This window comes from Eleutherodactylus coqui, chromosome 1, assembly GCF_035609145.1.
Source record: "Eleutherodactylus coqui strain aEleCoq1 chromosome 1, aEleCoq1.hap1, whole genome shotgun sequence".
Taxonomy (NCBI): Eukaryota; Metazoa; Chordata; class Amphibia; order Anura; family Eleutherodactylidae; genus Eleutherodactylus; species Eleutherodactylus coqui.
The window spans coordinates 64,078,650-64,098,852 of NC_089837.1; the positions used below are offsets into that span (position 1 = coordinate 64,078,650).

A 20,203-nucleotide genomic window follows, 5' to 3' on the forward strand; every position below is an offset into this window, starting at 1 on the left:
TGAGACCCACAGATTCCAAGAGGGGATAGTCCTGTTTGCCCCAGTTCCAGTCTTTCGGAGTAAAGAGGGTGCTAGGCACACATTCGGGGTGGCTGCTCTATTTTTCATTGGGACTGACGAAAATTGCAAGTATAGCATAACATAGAATTGGGACAAATGGGACCCTCTGCTGTCGGGATTGGTAAGGATTAGAGATGAGCGAACGTACTCGGTAAGGCCGATTTCGCAATCGAGCACCGCGATTTTCGAGTACTTCACTACTCGGGTGAAAAGATTCGGGGGGGTGGGGCGTGGCGTGGTGGAGCGGGGGGTAGCAGCGCGGAACAGGGGGGAGCTTTCTCCCCTCTGCAACCCCCCGCTCACCCGCGGCGCCCCCCGAATCTTTTCACCCGAGTAGTGAAGTACTCGAAAATCGCGGTGCTCGATTGCGAAATCGGCCTTGCTGAGTACGTTCGCTCATCTCTAGTAAGGATACCAGCAGTCGGATCCCTACTAATCTAAATTTTCACCTATCCAGGGGAAGGATGAAAATTGAAGGGGGGGGGGGGGGGGGGGGAAGCATCACATCAGTCATGTTTAGACTTCATGTCCACGGGGAAAATCAGGCCCGCTACGGATTCTCCATGGAGAATCCGTAGCGGGTCCCTCCTGCCCCTCGCGGACATGAGGGCTGAAAATAAGAATAAACTTACCCACAGCGGACCGGGCAGATCTTCTCTTCTTCGCGGCCAGATCTTCTTTCTTCGGCCGGCGGATGTGCCGGGCAAATCCGCCGGGCCGAAGAAAGAAGATCCGGCCGAGGAGAAGAGAAGATCTGCATGGTCCGCTGCGGGTAAGTTTATTCTTATTTTAGGTCTCCCGCAGATCCGGACGGCTTCCATAGGCTTCAATCGAAGCCTGCGGGAGCCGTCCCCGCGGGAGACCCGCACGAAAATGGAGCATGTCCATTTTTTTTCATGCTCCATATTTTTTTAAATTCGCTTTTATTAACCATCCGCGGGTATTTATCTACCCGCGGGTGGTCAATGCATCCCTATGGGGTGCGGATCTGCGTGCGGGAGAAGAGTTAAAATCCACTGCGGATTTTCATTCTTCTTTTCCCCGTGGACATGAGGCCTAAAAGGGGTATTCTGGTGTAGTAAGACACGGTTTGTATGGAGCAGCGGTTTGTGGTGGGTTCTAGCGGTCGGACCCCAGCCGTAGTAACACTTCATATACTGAACTTTGAGCGTACATGTTCTTCTGGTAACTTGTCCGCTAAGTGCATGAATGTTGTCCGGATGATCCCATTGTATGATGCTTTCTATAGTCGTGCTGCCGGCAGTCATTGTCTCCTGCTTCACTTCTGACCATTTTAGTAAATGCCTCTTTTGTCTTCCAGCAGGTGTGTTCTCTGCAGGCCTGGCCCCAGCTGCCTTTGTGTCAAACCCTTACATCATTAGCACGGCTCACCCTGGCACAGATCCATACACCGCTGCTGGTCTGGCTGCTGCTGCAACTCTAGGTATTGCATTATTTACAGTAACTGTGCAGTAAGGCATTTTTTTTATTTTACATAGAACTCATTCACTAAAAACGTGATCAATAGTTGGTGGATTATTACTTTACATTACTTGTTTCCTTCATATAAATTAATCCAGTAGCAGTAATGTTAACCCATGCTGCCCTCTTTATTTGCATGCATTATGGTAAGTGAGACTCTTAAGGCCTCCTGTTCACGGGCGAGGCGGAATATCGCTAGTGATATTCTGACGCGGGGGAGAGAACCGTCGTTCTCTGCGGTGAGCCTATCTGACAGATAGTCCCGCGAGTGGAGAATCGCTATGATTCTCGGCTCGTGGACAGGAGACTGCGCTTTCCATAGCAACGCTATGGAAAGCAGGCACTGCGTTACTCGCGGTCTGATTATTGCCGCGAGTAACGCAATGCGCTATCACCCGTGGACAGGAGCCCTTAGTGATAACTGATGCAACTTTTCATCTGCACTTCACAGGACCTGCGGTTGTACCTCCGCAATATTATGGTGTTCCCTGGGGAGTATATCCAGCCGGATTGTTTCAGCAGCAAGCTGCTGCTGCTGCTGCAGCCTCTGCCGCTAACAGTAACAACCAGCAGGCGGCAAACCAAGCAAACCAGAATCAGCAACAGGTAATGAGCAAAAGACGGTTTACCCCTTCCCACTACAGTCAGTTTTGGCCCAGTATTTCAAAACGGACTTGTCACTTTAAGTGGTAATAACTTTGTTTTTACAAATGCAGGTGATTCTGAGACTTTATTTTTTCCTGACACATTGTACTTTGTTTTAGTTGGGAATTCTGTATTGATATGTTTTGGGTTTTTTATTTAAAAAGTTTAACCCCCCCCCCCCCCCCTCCCCAAGTCTACGCAGCTGTATGAGGCCTTGTCGACCTTTCATTTGTACCATTTTTGGGATGCTAACGACTTTCTGATTTGCTTTCTCTTAATTTTTTTTTTGTGCGGCAGCATAATCAAAATAAGTGATTTTGCCATAAATTATATTACCAATCGTTATGAACGTGGGAATACAAAATCAGAGTCGTTTCTGTTTGTTTTAAATATTTTAATGGAAAAGTGGCACTTTCCGTTTTTTTTTTAATTTTTTTTATTTTTCCCTTTTTTGGTGGGTGAGGGGGGATTTGTATGTGAAAACTTTTTATTATATAATCGTTTCTGTGCTTGTATGAAATGCAATCAGCCAACATACAAGTATTTGTAAAAAAAAGGTCTCACTGCATGCTCTGCTATGGATGTTCTCACCCTCAGTCAGTGCTGTTCTATAATTTGGCCACAATTACCGGACAATTACTGTGTGAGATTATAAAAGAACCAAAAAGTTGTCTTCTATATTTGCATACATTTAAATATACTATCTAGCTCACAATAATGGATGTGCTTTAGGTAATGCGGGCTGCAGCCAACCAGCGTCCACTCACACCGAGCCAAGGACAGCAAGGACAACAGAATGACTCCCTCGCAGCTGCAAATTCTGCCCTTGCATTCGGGCAAGGTCTGGCTACCAGTATGTCAGGTATGAGAAGTTACTCTAGGACTTGGCCTACAGTAGTTATGGTGAACTGGTGAAACCTCTTTGTTTTCTGCTACAGGCTATCAAGTTCTTGCACCCACTGCCTATTACGATCAGAGTGGTGCCTTGGTGGTTGGTCCTGGAGCAAGAGCAGGGCTTGCTGCCCAAGTGCGCCTGGTGGCATCCACACCGGTCCTCATCAGTCCTGCAGCTGCACAAGCTGGTATGTGTATCCGATACATGGTCTTTCTAGCCAATGCTACAAATGTTAATGCATGTATTTAAGTTGTGCTACAATAACCTATCTCTGAAGGGGTTCTATGCAGATGAATGGTTATTCCATTCCTTCTTTGTCAGTTCAGCTTCATTCCTTTTTTTTCCTTGCCAGCTGCTGCAGTATCCGCCAGTGGTGCCAACAACCTTACAGCAGCCACAAATGGCATCTTCCGCCAGTTGGCCCCTCAGCAGCAACAACCGCAGCAGCAGCAGTCGCAGCCCAACGCCAACCTCCATTCCAGCTCGTTCTATGGAAATAACTCTCTGACCAATAGCTCCCAGAGCAGCTCTCTGTTTTCACATGGCCCCGGGCAACCGGGAAACACATCGCTAGGGTTCGGAAGCAGCAACTCTTTAGGGGCAGCTATTGGCTCGGCCTTTGGAGGCTTTGGATCATCAGGTAAGTTATTGCAAAGTTCATAGCCGTGAGTGTTTTTTACTTGAGAGGGCTTTGCAGATGGACAGCCAAGTCTCTGGTTCTCTTTGGTTCTCCTCTAATATGACAACTAGAAGACTCAGATGATAACAGACAAGTTGTTTCCAAAGATTGACCTTTATCACCTATCCATAGGATAGCTCATAAGTCTTATCGGTTGGGGTCTTACTGGTCACTCACGTCGGTCCTCCTTACTGCTGGCTCACTTCTTTCATGGCAGTGATGTGGAGATTGAATAGCGTGGCAGCTGACCATGCACAGTGACACTCCATGCTTTTCCGTGGAACTGATGGAAGAGATGACTGTCTCCAGCAGTCCCATTGAAGATTAATGGAGCAGCACCGCACATGTGCGACCGCCGCTCCATCCAAGTTCCTGCTTCCTTGTTTTTTAGGATTAGTGGGGTTCTACAGAAGCTGGGAAATTCCCTAGAAATGGATTTACAGCTGCTGAATGAGGACAGCCGCAGAATAGGTTTGAAATTGCTTGCATAACAGTTACCAGTATGAATCAAGCTTTTACTAAAAGGCTTAATGAGTTCTTTCTTTTATCAATGGGCGCCCAATAATCTAATGATTTGTCTTGAGTCGAATAGGCGTCACCGAGAGGTCTCTTGAGTCAGTGTGTCATTCTTCAGACCCAGCCCCTTTTCCAGCTGTCCGCCTGGGTCTTTACATTGGTACTGATGGCAGTGGTCTTATAGGCACAGATCATTAGCATATCGGGCATGCATTGATATAAGTAACTAAACCTTTTTGGGGAGAAGGGGGTAAAATATGTGCCCTGCTTGAATGATGCTGGTTACCGTTGTGGGAAGCAGCTTAGAAACTATTTTGCTGATCCCTTTAAAAGAATTTTGCTGTTGATGTATATTGAGTTTCATTTGTTGTCTTCAGTTGTGTATTTTTTTCCCCATTTCTCCCTCAGTTGGAAACTCGGCCGGTGGTAGCGGCTCCAGAAGAGATTCTCTGTCTGCTAGTTCGGACTTGTACAAAAGGTCTGGCAGCAGTCTGGCACCTATAGGCCAACCTTTCTACAATAGCCTGGGATTCTCCTCCTCTCCAAGCCCAATAGGCATGCCTCTTCCAAGCCAAACGCCTGGACATTCATTAACACCGCCGCCATCTCTTCCATCGCATGGATCATCATCCAGTTTGCATTTAGGTAAAGAAATCCAATTCCTTTTTTTCCCCCCCTAAATGATCTTTTGTCACATTACTCTGTATAGTTTAGGTCGTATTTTGGTTCTTTTCTATCCAGTTTAAAAGATTTGACAAGGATGGAAGTTATGTGAAACGGAGACTAAAGAGGTCTCTGTCACATATCCATGCCTATGGTTCCATCCGCAAACCTGAGACTGTACTGACACTGGGCGCACCAAACAGTCTGAAAAGAGCCTTACTGTGATTTTACGGCATGTAGGGGTTTCTGTAATGTTCTGGACTATAACTGACCAAAAGACGTTTTTCCTTGCTTGTACCTCTCATACAATTTAGAGATAGTTTTGGTCTCCGTTCACCTCTCGATCGCAGCCTCTATTTGCCATATATGCTGTAACAGTCTGCTGGCTTCGTCATATGACTAACGATAACAGCGCCCAACAGGCTCCATTGTTTATGTAGCAGTCACATATTTTATTTCACTTGAGTTGTCAATAGTTTCTGCCCACAGAGGCGAGTCAGGAAATCCACACAAATGCACAGGGGAAACATGCAAACCCCGTATAGATGCTGCAAGGCTACAGTGCTCTGAATGGAGCCTACAACTCAAGTGGGACCTGAGCCTGACTTGAGATTATGACCTTTTCTGTAAATAGACAATTAATGGGCTTTTTCAGACACACGTGAGTTTAATTCCATGGCTCTAGATTGGGAAACAATAAAAAAAGGTTTCCAAATACTAAGCATGACATCACCAGGAACGGGCCACATTGCAGCCATGGTCAGGTGATGTCAGTATGGACAGTACGTCATCACATACAGGAGGAAGCGGCATTGGAATCGGATAGTATATTCGCCATGTGGATTCTGAGTCATTTGCTCATTTTGGTGTCGTGCAACTTAAAAAAGGGCCCTATCACTTAAAGGCGAAATAGTAGCTAGGATGTATCGGTGTGTGATCAGTGGGAGTTCGCTACTGTGATCACTAGGATGCAGTGACATTGGTTCTAGGAGCGAAGTGCTGAGCAGTTACAAGGTTTTTACTGTTTGGGGGCCAGTGCCCCACCATACAGCCTACGACAAAAGTTGACATGCCCAAGTAATATGGCTCTTTACTAGTGCCATTGGCACTTCCCTTTAGCAATTGGTGGGTCTCTGCAGTCCGATGCCTACTTGGTCAACATGGACGATGTATGGTCAATATCTTTAGTGGAAACAACAATTTTAGGTGAAAATATTGAAAATTGTTTTCTTTGGAACTGTGCAACTTTTAAGGGTTTAACAAAAGTCTAAATAATTTCATCCACGGTGGGGAAAGACCTACGCCGAGCCTGACGGACCTTAGTAATGCAGTAGCGGATAGATAAGTGACTAGGGTAGACTTGTACTTGGTGCGCTCAAAAATAAGTGATGGGCCATCTGTTCAGTCTATCTCTATGAAACCATACGGTTTGCATATTAACAGACACTCTATTACACAGGAGGACTGACGAACGGCAGCGGGCGGTATATTTCTGCAGCCCCTGGAGCAGAAGCAAAGTATCGCAGCGCTGCCAGTGGATCCAGCTTCTTCAGTTCCAGCAGCCAGCTCTTCCCACCTTCCCGTCCGCGATACAACAGATCTGACGTAATGCCTTCTGGGCGTAGTAGATTATTGGAAGACTTCCGCAACAATCGGTTTCCAAACTTGCAGCTCAGGGATCTGATTGGTCACATTATTGAGTTCTCCCAAGACCAGCATGGATCCAGGTATATATGCATTACATCATTTTACTCTTTTGTCCATAATGTGTAGTCTTAAGGGGGTTGTCTCACGGTAACCGATATCTAGAATTCAGGGCCGGCACGTCCAGAAGTGTGGGGGCAGCAAAGAACACGTATGCACACCTCCGATCCATTCACATCAGTGGGACCACCCAAGATAGTAGAGCTGGCTATCTCCAGCCCTTCCATCTACGTGAATGGAGCAGAGGTGTATATGTACGTCTGCCACCACCTCACAGTACAGAATGCGCCGGTTGCCTGGGCCACTTTCTACGGTCAGAGAGGTTTTTACAATTATGACTTAAATGTCTCATAGGTGAAGTTTCCCATCGCTGGGAAATGAGAATGGGGTTACCACAGCGGCAGCACTTGTGTAACATTATTAAATGTGAGTTTCTAATAAATCTAGTATAAAGTGTTCTATGCTTATTTATTCTCCAGGTTTATCCAGCAGAAATTAGAACGAGCCACTCCAGCAGAGCGCCAAGTCGTGTTCACAGAGATCCTGCAATCTGCTTATCAGCTGATGACTGATGTCTTTGGGAATTATGTTATACAGAAGTTTTTTGAAGTTAGTGACTTTTATACATCTATTGTCATTCTTGGTACTCAAAGTATGGCTTTATTCGGACGCTCGTATTTTATAGTATTTCACGGACTGCAGGGGGTCACATTATAGCCTATACACATGTGTCAGTATTCACGGACAAGGCTAAAACATGCAATGTGAGTTGTGCCCAAGATGCTCTGGTGTAAGGCCAGGCTCACATGGGGGGACTGGATTTCGCATGCAAAGCTGGCCGGTGATCCTGCATGTCTGAATTTTCTGTATTGCGTATGACGGTGGCGGCTCGCTGTCGGTCATGCGCAGTACCCGGGGTTTTTTTTTTGACTGTTTGCATTTCCTGTGTTGTCACTAAGCAATGATGCAAGTACCCGTGGCCCATACGCAATGTTGTTTGCATATGGGCTGCAGGTCAGACAGTCTCCATTGGCTTCAATGGAGGCCGTCCGCCGCAAAATAGAGCTGCTTGTTTTTTTCCTCCGCTTATAGAATACACAATTCAGTGTGAGCGGGGAAAAAGTTACATTTTTTTTTTTTTTTACAATGCCTGCGTTTTGCTGCAGACTCTTATCCCGGATTCTGCATTGGAATCCGCCCCTTTTGAAGCTCCTCCATCGGAATAAGGACTAAGGCTGACCTTCAACAAGGAATTTGTATTAGTAGGTCCTCATCCAAGTGATGGAGAATTAATAAAGGGTGAATCCGTATCTTCCACTTCCTCACTGACCGCAAATTAGACCAGTTAAACTTCCCCCACTGCTCTCTTCTGTAGGAGACCCGCAGTTATCTGAGCCCCAGCAGAAATGGGGGAGGTGGAGGTTTTTTTTTATTTACAAGCTCTGCGATAAGCTTCCTTTTACATGAAGCAATGGTCTTGACACAGACCAGTTTTAGACTTATTAGGAGCAGAATGACGGTTCATACAATCTTTCATTACCAGAGAGCATCATCTTTGTCGGCAGCACATTCTCTATTCACACTGAGAAGTGCTGCCAACAACCATTCATTTTTTTAAGTTCCGCATCAGAAATATGAAGAAGCCCTTACTTTGTTCCTCAGGTGATCTGTAGCACACTCAGGCTGATTTCCGGGCAAACAAACATTTGGGCGAACACTTATGCCCAATAATCTTACCACGTCAAAGGCCCTAAAGGGTTTGTCCCATCACAGCCCCTATGCACAGGGTTAGGCATAACGTTCTGACCGGTGGGTGTCTGATAGAGTGCTTGACAGTTCAATGAAGTGGAGGTGTGCATGCGCGTCCTCTGCTGCCCACACTCTGCGGACGAACAGGGCTGCATTCTTGGGATCTGTGAGAGTCCCAACAGTCAGACCCCCCCCCCACTGATCAGCAAGTTATTTGTAAGGCTTGCAGTTGACATGCAAGGTGCATGTTTTGTTTGGGGTCCATTGCTTGCTCATTAATTTCTAGTCTTGCGTTCATGCAACCTGTCTCCACACCCTTCACATGTTATGTTATCAAGTGAACGGCATCTATTTGTTTTACAGTTTGGCAGCATGGATCAGAAGCTTGCATTGGCCACTCGTATACGTGGACATGTACTACCATTGGCGCTACAGATGTATGGTTGTCGGGTTATTCAGAAAGCTCTTGAGTCAATCTCTCCAGATCAGCAGGTAAGTGGTGGCCATAATACGTTTTTAAATTGCCAGATTTGATTGGTTTCTCTTAAGGCGCCCGTACACAATGTGGAACTCTGCCACAAATGCAGGTGGAGATCCAAGGATTGCCAGGCAGCACTGGGCATAAGTCCAGGTGCCGGCCAGCAATTGGCGCCCTCATAACAAACATACCAACCAACACCTTTAGTCATTCATAGCGAGATCCGTAATGAATTTGCTGCTGATTTGAAAGCCTTTTTATAATGCACCTGATTCACAGTCTATATACATTAGATTAGCTACTTGGCCATATGCTCATTAGGCCACAGCTGTCTTCTCTGTATTCTGCGGACTGATCCATCTCCAACATGCCCAATCCTTCTGTTAGGGGTCAGAGAGCGCTGATACACATTACACTGTAGGCCAATCCAATGAGCCATGTAAAATCTGTTTCATCACTGATCACATTGTACATAACTTGCTATCTGTTCCTTCCAGAGCGAGATGGTGAAGGAGCTGGACGGACATGTTCTAAAGTGTGTGAAGGATCAGAATGGGAACCATGTGGTCCAGAAGTGTATTGAATGTGTCCAGCCACAGTCCCTCCAGTTTATTATCGATGCCTTCAAAGGACAGGTGTGTGTGTGGTGGTTCATTGTAACCTGGGAAAAGCTTAAAAACAATCCGAATATCCAAAAATAAGCCTAAAAGAAAGAAAAACGTCACACACTGCCAGTAATATCTTTACTACTTTGCTTTAAATGATGGCCATAACTACAGTAATGGATATATTTGTAAAATCTGGACTTGTAGCTTTGAGATATTGCACTAGATGCAATATTTAAGGAGCAGTGAAGTTGGGTTCAAGATGAAAAATTGTACTTTTTGGTTCTGGGAAACTGGAAATTACAACCTTAATCCCAAGGCATATGGTAAACATTCATGTGATCCCACCGCCCAACACGTATCGGACACAGGATATGTGCTCTGTGCCACATTTAGGGCTTTGTTAGACCTTAGGGCTGTTATAAAATAATTGAAAATAAGTGTGAAAAATAAACCCCCTCTCCTGCTTCCACTGACCTCACCATTGATGCGTGACGTTATCCATTCAGTGCTCAGAATGCAGGTCTGTGCAGGGACACACCACTTTGACAAGGGGAACGGTAACGCCCAATTGTCAATTTATTCATTGATTTCTCAGAGGAGTAACAGAGGAACGGCACAATATCAAGTTCCAAAATGCTCCAGAATTGTGGTGTTATGGATAATATATGTATTTTCACATGTCAAGAGTGGACAGATCCCCCTTTACGACAACACTTAGGCCGGACTCTCACGAGTGTGTGGTGACAGCGTATTCCGCGAACGGAATACACCGTACCAATCTCTCATAGGCGGCCATGTTACTGCTCACACGAATTGTCCAAAATACACGTGCAAGAAAAATCGCAACATGTTCCATCTTGGTGCGTATTATTTTTGCATACACACCAAGATAGTACATGGCAATAGGCGACGTGCAGCCAGTATGTAATGTCATTGCATACTGGTTGCATGCCGCATGCATATCTCTCGTAGCCGGCACGCTGTGAGATATGCTCGTGTGAGCCCGGCCTTAGTCTTGTGGACTCCCTAATAATTACAATACGAGCCTTCAGCGCACGTTGGGTATTTTATATGAAGTTAAGTGAATACGTAAGGGTGCCATCCATACTGTGATTTATTATACGTAGATCATTACTGCTGCGTGCTCCAGACATGTTCTTCATTGTAGAGTCATGATGATATAGTATATAACTTTCTCCCTCAGGTGTATATTCTTTCGACTCATCCGTATGGCTGTAGGGTCATACAGCGTATTCTGGAGCATTGTACGGTCGAGCAGACCATGCCTGTACTGGAAGAATTACATGAGAGCACAGAACAGCTTGTGCAGGTAACACTCGTTAGAGACCTTTTCTTTAAATGATTGGTCTAATTTGTAGTTCAATGCAGTCGGGAATGGAGGTTTATGTCAACCCAGGCAAATGGGTTTGTATAGTGTTCTTGGGGTCAACACACTTCAAGGGGTGAAGCTAGAATGGAGGAGAGGACTGCTGATGATCTCTCTTCTCTTTTTGTGAAATGGCTCTCCATTCCTTGTGGACCTCTGATGTAGACTAGTGTGAGTAGTTTTAGTGACTGACCTACTATTGTTATAGGCTCTTCCACTAGTGGATATTTCAGAATGGCACCCTCCAAGCACTACCAGGGAACTTGAAGCACTGTTTTGCCTGTGAAGTGCTTCACAGTATGATATATGGTAGTGGGTCACTCACCTCAGAGTATATGAGGGCGAAAGGTTTACCCATAGTGCAAGTCTCTTAAATAGCCCTTCTGTTCATCCGCACACCTCTGGGCAAGGAGAAGACCTGTTGCTGCTACACTGAGCTGCATAGGAGTACAAGGAGATGGACCAGCTGAGCGACAAAGGGCCTGGCCCAGCTAGGGTTGGCATCTTCAGCGGATGCTCTGTTGCAGGCTGCAGCAGAGAATCGGACTGTCCAGGGGGTGCTTTAATGAGTGGAGTGTTACTTACGGATGCTTCGGGAGATTCGGCTTCGGTTACAGAGGTGAATAACGACCACTGGATAGTGGCAGCACTGTTCAGAAAGGTGTAGAAGGGTCCCGATCAAATGGAATGAGAGCAGAGCTTGTGGGAAGCAAGTTGTCTTCATTTACTGTGCCAGGCAGAACGCTTCAAGTGTTCTGCTCAATTAAGTGGTCAGGGGAGTCTGGCACTGCAGACTCCCAACTTTGAACTATAGCAAAAAAATAAGATTTGCTAAAAAGTGTCTCTTAGTTTAGAAAATGTGTTCTTTTTCTGAACTGTTATACATACAGCAGACTTACTCGGTTGTGTCTCCAGTCAGATGGAGGTCAGTTGATGTCTAAATTTATAAGTGTTAACATTTGCAGTTGGGGTACCATGTTGTCTCTATTGGCTTTGCCATCATGCCCCTATAAATCTACCAATCTCTTAACCATTATACCTGTCACAGCTGCATTTACATGCAATTGTCATAGATATAACAGTGAACATAACAGCAAATCTTTATGTAAAGGGTATCCTCACCAGTTTACGTATGTATGTGTGATATGCATATTTATTACACTCTGGAGTCAAACGTTTTACTCAATTTTTCCCATTTATATTGATATTTGCAGTTTAATTACTCAAATGTACTTTGAAATGAAAGCATAGAACAAATAAACACGTTATGCTGAATAAAAATACTGGCTAAACCTTGTTTTACCAAATTTAAATCTAGATTTCTGACCCTTTTTATAGTAGCCCCCTCTAGCTGATATAAGAGCGTTGAGGCATTCTTTCTCAAACAGCTTTCAGATATTATTCAGAAAATTTCTTCCCAACATTGTTGTAGGAGTTCACACAAATGTGCTGCACTTGTAGGTTGCCTTGCTTTCACCCTCCTGTCCAGCTCAATGGGGTTTTAGGCTGGAGACTGTGCGACAGTCCATTCCATTCTTTGAAGCCTACCGGCTTCTTCTTGTCATCTTTGGTAGTGCTGACATAACCTAGAAGTATGTTTTGGATCATTATCTTTCTGTAATTTGAACCCCATACCAATAAGGCGTACACCAGAGGGTATTGCATAGCATATCAAAATGCTATTGTAGCCCTTTTTGTCCAGTGTGCCAGTCACCCTGTATGCTGTGCAAGTTGCAAACTCTAGATCGAGCAGAGAGTCCCAGAGCACCACGCTTCCTACTCCATGTTTGACAGTTGGTATCGCACACTCATGAACCATCCTTTCACCTACTTGACAGACTATTAAAACCCTGCGTGATGTACCAAAGACGGCTAATTTTGATTACTCAATCCATAAGATCTCCTTCCATTCTTCAAAAACTTGTCATCTGGTATTGTAGTGGCCTTTGGTCTTCCAGACCTCTTCCTGTCAGTTTCCAAGTGCCTTTTTATATTATAGGAAACTGCACTGACTTCCACCTTGGTTCTCTTGGGAATTTCTCTGTAGGACAGACCTCCACTCCTAAGGGTTATAATTGTCCGTCTGTCGTCTTTAGATAATTGCCTTTCTTGCCATTTATGATAGCAATGAGCTCTGTCCTGAAGAGCAAAACTGTCCAAATCCTGCCCTAGAGGGTGTTGTAATATAGTCCGTTCCAAGGCTGGTTATGTAGAATCAGAGGGTTGGAACGTAATCTACAAAAGGTGAGGGACCTGTAGGAATAGTTTGCATCCAATTTCAAACCATAATTTGCTGCCTGTGCTGCAGAGCGGTTGTGCTTGATGTGTTCCCTGAAAAAAGCCGCTTGGTTAAAATCATAATTTCAGACATTATTGCGTTTAAGTTTAAAATTTTTTATTATATTTTTAGGTTTGTTCACTTTTGAACTGTGTTAAAATAACTGGAAACATTAAGTGAATAATTTTTGAAACCGTTGACGACTATTGTAAATGCATTACTTACCTGCATTCAGAATTCAGGTTATAGCAGTGCTGGTTACACTTCGCTTAAATGTCATCAATCCAATTGTATGCGTTTGTCCCATTGCAGCACATATATTTCAGTGTTACATCATCATTAAATATCTGTCCCGTTGATCTATAATTTCTGGTTCCCCTGCTTTTGCGAATCTACAGCTCCCTGCATCTTGGAGATCACTGAACTTCCCCCCGAAGTACTTTGTATTGTCAGCTATATAATATGTTGATATAGTCACTGCTGATCACAAAATCCTAACCTATATGTCATATCACAGGACCAGTATGGAAATTATGTCATCCAACATGTACTGGAACATGGCCGATCAGAGGACAAAAGCAAGATTGTATCTGAAATTAGAGGAAAAGTCTTAGCGCTGAGTCAGCACAAGTTTGCAAGGTAAAAACTGGTCTTTCCTGATTATGGAAAATTGCTCACTTTTCAGGTAAATTTACTGGCTGGACAGATAAAATATATGATTACATTAGTAGAATGAAAGGATAGGTTTACTGGGGAAACTGTACAATATGAAGGAGGCTCTAGTGTCTAATCAGTCCACAACTACTGTTGTCGTTGGCCGTTTAGACGTTCATGACCCTCAGCGGCCCTAAAGGCGAGCTCCCTCCATTGTTTTCGGTTTTGCACCTCTTCATTCAGTTGTGTGATATCCATGTCGATATCAGCTTTGACCGTATCGGCCATTGTGTTCTTTGGCGGCCACGTCTTCTTTTGCCACTGATCTGTCCAAGCATTATAGATTTTTCCACAACTGTAATTGTTTACATATCTGCCTGAGACATAATGGCATACCGAGTTTTGCTGAAATCCGACATTTCTATCCCTGTACATTTTTTTTTGTCAATGAGCGTATATAATTAGTATGATAAACAGTGATGTATATAATATAATTATTTATGTGAGTATCCTGTTTTCAGTAACTCGCTTCACAGCTTTGCTGTATAGCCGGAGATAGTATGATCAGAGTCATCTCATTCTAATTAGAAGGTTGGATGAATTAAAGGGATTTTTAATTTAAAATTGCATGGGATTGTACTGCAATCACTTACAAAGCCAGTACCTGGGATTGCTGCTCTGCAGGGGAAAAAACCTTCAAGGGGCCCAAGCATTAAACCAGGCGCTTTATTCTCCAAGTCAGGAATCCCAGCTGAGAAGCAGTCCTTTTTATATGCATGGCAAGGAAATCTACAATCCGATTGTGTTCATGAGCGCAGGCTGTTGTCAGCTTTTTATTACAGCTTCTCTCTCTTCTTCCATTTCTTCTTAGTAACGTTGTAGAGAAATGTGTCACTCACTCATCCCGCGCGGAGAGAGCACTGCTGATTGATGAGGTTTGCTGCCAGAACGACGGTCCTCACAGTGCCTTATACACCATGATGAAGGACCAGTATGCAAACTACGTGGTGCAGAAGATGATTGACATGGCCGAGCCCGCTCAGCGCAAGATCATCATGCATAAGGTAAAGACACAACTTGATCACGCGAAGGAAAGCAAGCACTATTTAATAGAGAATATATCCGCTTGTGTTAGACAAGTGACCTGCAAAGGACATAAATGTAGTGTCTTCCACTCTTTGGGGCAAAACAGGATCAAAGATAAAGCGGGTATTGGGATCATCACTAGTAAATACTAAAAGCCTTCACTGAAAGTTTCGTTTGTTCTTGAAATCACTCAAAATAACCAGTTTTTCTTTTGTCCTTCTGCAAGATCCGACCACACATCACAACCCTGCGTAAATACACATACGGGAAACACATACTGGCCAAGCTGGAGAAGTACTACATGAAGACTAGCAGCGACCTGGGGCCAATGGTTGGACCGTCGAACGGCATGCTCTAGGGACAGCCAAGAATTCAGAAAACAGTCCTCACATTACATCTGTCACACGAACGAGAAACCTTCCGACCCTCCCACCTCGCGTCCTCTCACCTTGGCTGATGTGTACCACACTATTTATTGTACTCCCTTTCTGTACATTTGGGGCTTCCCTCCAAGCACCTGGGAGACTCACCTGACCGCCTTGCTAGTACAAAACCAGAGCCTGTAAATGATGTAATTGTATCAAGCTTTCACATATTTTGTAAATTTTTACCTTGTAAAGTTCCTGTAAAAAGTGGTAGTTTTTAAAGGGAAAGTACAGTATTTTAATAATGCTGGTTTGCCGGTCGGGTCAGTCTCCCATCAGCTCGGAGGATTCAACTGTAAATAGAGTTCTGATGTTATTTTGTGACATAAAATACTTTATTTCTTTTAATATTTTTTTTTTTTATCCCTCCTTGAGTTACTTTAGGTATCTTTCCACAGGCATGTAGGCACATAAAGGACCGGAGCTTAAAGACGACACCTACACGCGGGCAAGGTCCTGTAACTCCATTCTCTGTCGTCTCTCCTGGTGTCTGTTTATAGTACATACTTGTATCTTTGTTGGATTCTGGGGCATCATTGTGCGAATTCTCAGTCCACTGATTAATTCCCATGAGGAACAACTACTGTTACCATTCTCCATGTTAGAAGGGTGCTTTAATACAGTCAGCACCAATTGGAAAGTGTTGGGTCACCACCCCATTGACAAGGGGAATGGTAACATCCAGTTTTCAATTTTATACATACCTTTATACTGTAACACGGACACACAACGCAAAGTTCTAAAAGATGTTCCAAAGTTATTTAGAAATACAAGTATTCACTGATACACGTCAGGAGAGGTGACAGCCGAGGCATTGTTTATAGGATGGCAGCCTAAGGACCAGCAAGGCATCGTGGTGGTAGCCAAGTTTTTGTTTTTGATAACCCCCTTTATATATTTCATGTTGATGCCTACTGAGACGATGGATTGTATGGTGTCTCAGAAGGACTAGGGGGTCCATATAATTCCTAATTTAAATCAGCTTATCGGATCCACTAGTCTGCAGGGAGGGGTATATATATGAAAAAGACCTTGCCAGGCAAACTTGGCAACCTCCTGAGAATATTTAAAGGGATTGTTCTGTTAACTATTGATTGTCTATCTACAGGATAGGTAATGAATAGTAGATTATCGGGGATTCTGCCACCCCTGTCAATCAGCTATTTGCTGGGCCAGTGTACTCGTGCACTGAGCTGATTTCTTCAGGAAGCAGACAGCTCTGCTCCCACTGCAGTAGCCAGTGTAATGGTATTGTAGCTCTCTCCTGTAAACTTTAATGGGAACTTTATATGTTATACCAAGACTGACCACTGCACTGGAAATGGAGCTGTCTATTTCGTGCAAATATCAGCTCCGTGCGTTAGCGCTTCGGAGCAGCTCACAGCTGATGCGCAATGGTCCCGGGCGCCAGATGAACAGCAATTTACTAATGTTGGCATGTTGTAAGGATAGGCCATCAATGGTATACAACTGGATAATCCCTTTAGGCGTTAAGGGGTAGTCTGAGATCAGACTACAAAAGTGGTGCTGTTTTTAAGGGTAAAGCAGACCCCTTTTTCTAATCCCTTTCAGGACTTGGCAGAGGAATATCGTCCTACCTCAGCGTTGTCACGGTTATCACATAAAGGTCCATACAACCTTGCTGTACTATTAAAAGGATAGTCCCACTTCTAGTGGTTTTGTTGCAGGAAGCAGACTGCTCCATACACTGCGCAGTGGCCCTGATTGGTACTGCAGGCTGAGTCCTATTGAAGTGAATGGTACTTAGCATGCAGTACCAACCTGAGCCACTGCACAATGCATAGAGCTATCTTCTTCCTGCAGCAAAACATCTAGAAGTAGGACAACCTCTTTAAGAATTAGACCACCTTCCTATGAATGGAATGTCCACTAAGACTGTGTGTGTAGGAATTGGATGCACAAAAAGCTTTATGCAATCAGCGTAATGCATTGGTCTGCAATCTGCTGCTCTTCAGCCATGCTAAACTACAAGGACACACTGGTATGTAGTACGCAGGTTGTGAACCATTGTTCTCAGGCCAGAATGGATGAGCATTATCATTCGCTTCCATGAATCATGTAGCAGAGCTATGTAGGCATTGAGGTCCAGCAAGACAAGTATTGCTTTAGGTCATTCACACTTTACTGCCTGTTGGAAAGATGTGTGTGGATACACAACAGCTGTGATTTTTTTTTTTTTTTCCCTTCATCCCCTTTCTCTGTAAAGTTATCAAATTTGCCTACAGCGATTTAAATCCAACGTATGACGCCGGCTAATTCTAGTTTTACCATATATGCACCATCCGAGGCCGTTTATAATAATGAAGGCCTATTAAATTTTTTTTTTTCTCCCTTGCACTCCAAAAAGGGACCCTGTGCAGAAATCACGCAATAGAGGCTTCAATTCATTCCTCTGTTAATTGCAAAACTCTGGGGCTTATCAAATTCTATCCGCGGCCCCGTAATCCACAGATGAAATACAGGAGTCGGAGAAGACTACGACAACAACCCCATTTTGTTAATTGTTTAGCACCTACTGAAGCACTGACTATTAATCATTGCTTAGTTCTGCAGTGGTAGATATATATATATATATATTTTTTTTTCTTTTTATGTACACAATGGTGTGACTTTTTTTTTCTCCTTTTTAATTTTTTTTTTTTTTGCTGTCATAATTAGCCAAATGGTATAGATTTAGATAGTGGATAAAAAGTCCCTTTTTTTGCGCATGATAAAATAGGTAAAAACAAAAATATATATATATTCGAATGGCTTTCTGTTTGTAATTTCTTTCCTTTTTTTGGGTCATATATAAATATCTGCTTTGTATTGTATAAGTGTAACTAATGAGTAGTTGACCGTTTACAGTCTCAATGTTTAATACGAGCCTTGCTTATTTTGTAGTTGGTTGTACAGATTGTACATTTGTAAACCTTTTTTGCTGTATATGTCACTTCGTTTTTGCCTCTTCATCTGGGAAGGGGCGAAAACATTTTTTTGCATTTTAGTGTACATTTGGGTGTCTCTATATTGCCTTGGCAAATAGTGTTGTATAATGTAAATTTCTTTAAATCAAGTCTGTTTTTTTTTAACCAGTCTTTCTACAGCTTGGTAAAAAAAAAGAAAAAAAAAAGTCTATATAAATATATAAATACCAGCTATCTATTTATCTAGCGCTGGAGAACCCGTACTTGTTTCTACACCGCGGCTCTAACATGTTGATAGGATACAATGCAGTACATTGTGCTTAGTGAGTAGAAATGATATATATATGTCCATGTATATAAGTTTTCTGTTCACGCAGGAGAGCCTCCCGAGTAATAAGGCCAGTGGCTTGCTTTGTATAGTACTGTATTTTTGATTAGCCTGCTCAAAGCCAAGAGATAAAAAGAAAAAAAACCTTATGTAAATTATTGTCAATTACGGTGAACATACCACATTGTATCAATAATCTATAGATGATGTACATTTACAAGCGGCCTTATGTACATTTTCCAATGATCTTTTTAAAAGGCAGAATTGTGACCACATGTGTATAATTAAAAGACTTTTTAATCCTTTCGTTTATCGTATTGTCTTTACTTTCACGCAAACACCAAGGTTCTTCTGTAAGACCGTCTGCTGGTAAACGAATAGTACAACTATAAGAGACTCTTTGTAATATTTTAGAGGAAAATTCCTCTTTTCCTAGTCGTCTCTACGACAGCACCACCTGAGATGGCCTCCTCCTGGTTGGACGGGAACACACCGAGAGGTTAAAAGCTCCCACCTTCCTCAGTGTTCTTCCTGTCCTGCCAGGAGGCAGGATCACTGGGAGGTGCTGGTGGAGACGCCAGCATGAAGACCTACCTGCAACGGAATGGAGGGCAGTGGTCTGCAGCCTGTCCTCCCTTCCTGAGTATCGTCTCTTGGGACGCCACATGGTGTGGTTTCCCCAGGCCAGATTCCTCCCACGGCGGTCCATGGGGGGGGTTCAAAGTGGGGGCCTCGGCTTCCTCCTCCACCCGGGGGCGCGAGCTCCCTGGGTCTGCTGTCAGCATAGGGCCGGGCGTGGCGCTCTCTGGCTCCCTTAGGCGCGCCGCCACATGACCGGCGTCATGACATCGCGACGCCGGCACCTCAGGAGGAGGTGGGGCCTGGCGCGGAGGGCGCCAAATTCAAAAAGGATAAAAAGGAATCTGAGAGAAAACTACACGACGAGGTAAGCCATTGCTATAGCTAGCTTGATTGATCCAGGGTGACTGCAGTGCCAATTTCTAAATTAGTACTCCAGCACTGGATATCGCTGAGTCGTTAGCCACAGCAGGGGTCGTAAGTAGTCTGTGGGGCAAAAAATAATGCAGAAGTCCACTGTGTGTTACCGGGGATATTGCATACTTACCCGCATATCTCTGTTTGTCTGCCAGGGAGATAAAAAAAAAGATGCCCCTCCCAGAACAAAGCTTAAAAAAAGCGCAGTGTGTGGAAGAAGGCTACCGGCCACGTATGATAGGCCTCTATGCAAGGCATGCGTGGCCAGGCTAGTTAAGAAGGAATTGGGTGGTTTCCTAGAGGACGTCAGGAAGCTGGTTAAGGAGAAGGCATGATCTGCTCTGACATCACAGACAGTGCCGCCGACGGGCTTCCAGGTCCAGGCGCCGCAAGAGGCCGTATAGTCCGGAAAGATATTCAGACTCCGAAAAGAGTTCGGTCTGGTCAGAACTGGAAGAGGCAGCTCTGGAGGAATCCTCGGACAAGGAAAACTACTAGAAATACCTGTTTCACCAGGAAAATTTAGCGGAGCTCATAAAATCAGTGAGGGCCACACTCAAGATGGAGGAGCCCAGGGAGCCGCGCACCATCCAAGACGAGATCTTCGGTGGATTAGGAGAGAGGCGCAGGCATACCTTTCCGG

The 20,203-nt window shown here is 44.2% G+C and overlaps 1 protein-coding gene across 2 annotated transcripts in view; it reads left to right on the top strand.

Annotated features, from left to right (window-relative positions):
- Window positions 1-18,870, top strand: part of PUM2 (pumilio RNA binding family member 2) — a 53,488-nt gene extending 34,618 nt beyond the window's left edge. Inside the window, exons 9-22 of one of the 2 annotated variants that reach the window (XM_066596861.1) lie at window positions 1,382-1,504; window positions 1,994-2,148; window positions 2,920-3,049; window positions 3,126-3,269; window positions 3,435-3,722; window positions 4,686-4,922; window positions 6,400-6,667; window positions 7,124-7,253; window positions 8,757-8,885; window positions 9,369-9,506; window positions 10,684-10,809; window positions 13,662-13,783; window positions 14,670-14,862; window positions 15,111-18,870. In XM_066596861.1, the coding sequence (XP_066452958.1) occupies window positions 1,382-1,504; window positions 1,994-2,148; window positions 2,920-3,049; window positions 3,126-3,269; window positions 3,435-3,722; window positions 4,686-4,922; window positions 6,400-6,667; window positions 7,124-7,253; window positions 8,757-8,885; window positions 9,369-9,506; window positions 10,684-10,809; window positions 13,662-13,783; window positions 14,670-14,862; window positions 15,111-15,242 (2,315 nt within the window). In that variant the 3' untranslated portion in view covers window positions 15,243-18,870. The remainder of the gene's footprint in view (window positions 1-1,381; window positions 1,505-1,993; window positions 2,149-2,919; window positions 3,050-3,125; window positions 3,270-3,434; window positions 3,723-4,685; window positions 4,923-6,399; window positions 6,668-7,123; window positions 7,254-8,756; window positions 8,886-9,368; window positions 9,507-10,683; window positions 10,810-13,661; window positions 13,784-14,669; window positions 14,863-15,110) is intronic. The other variant, XM_066596870.1, reaches the window with a different exon arrangement.
- Window positions 18,871-20,203: the final 1,333 nt, after the last annotated feature.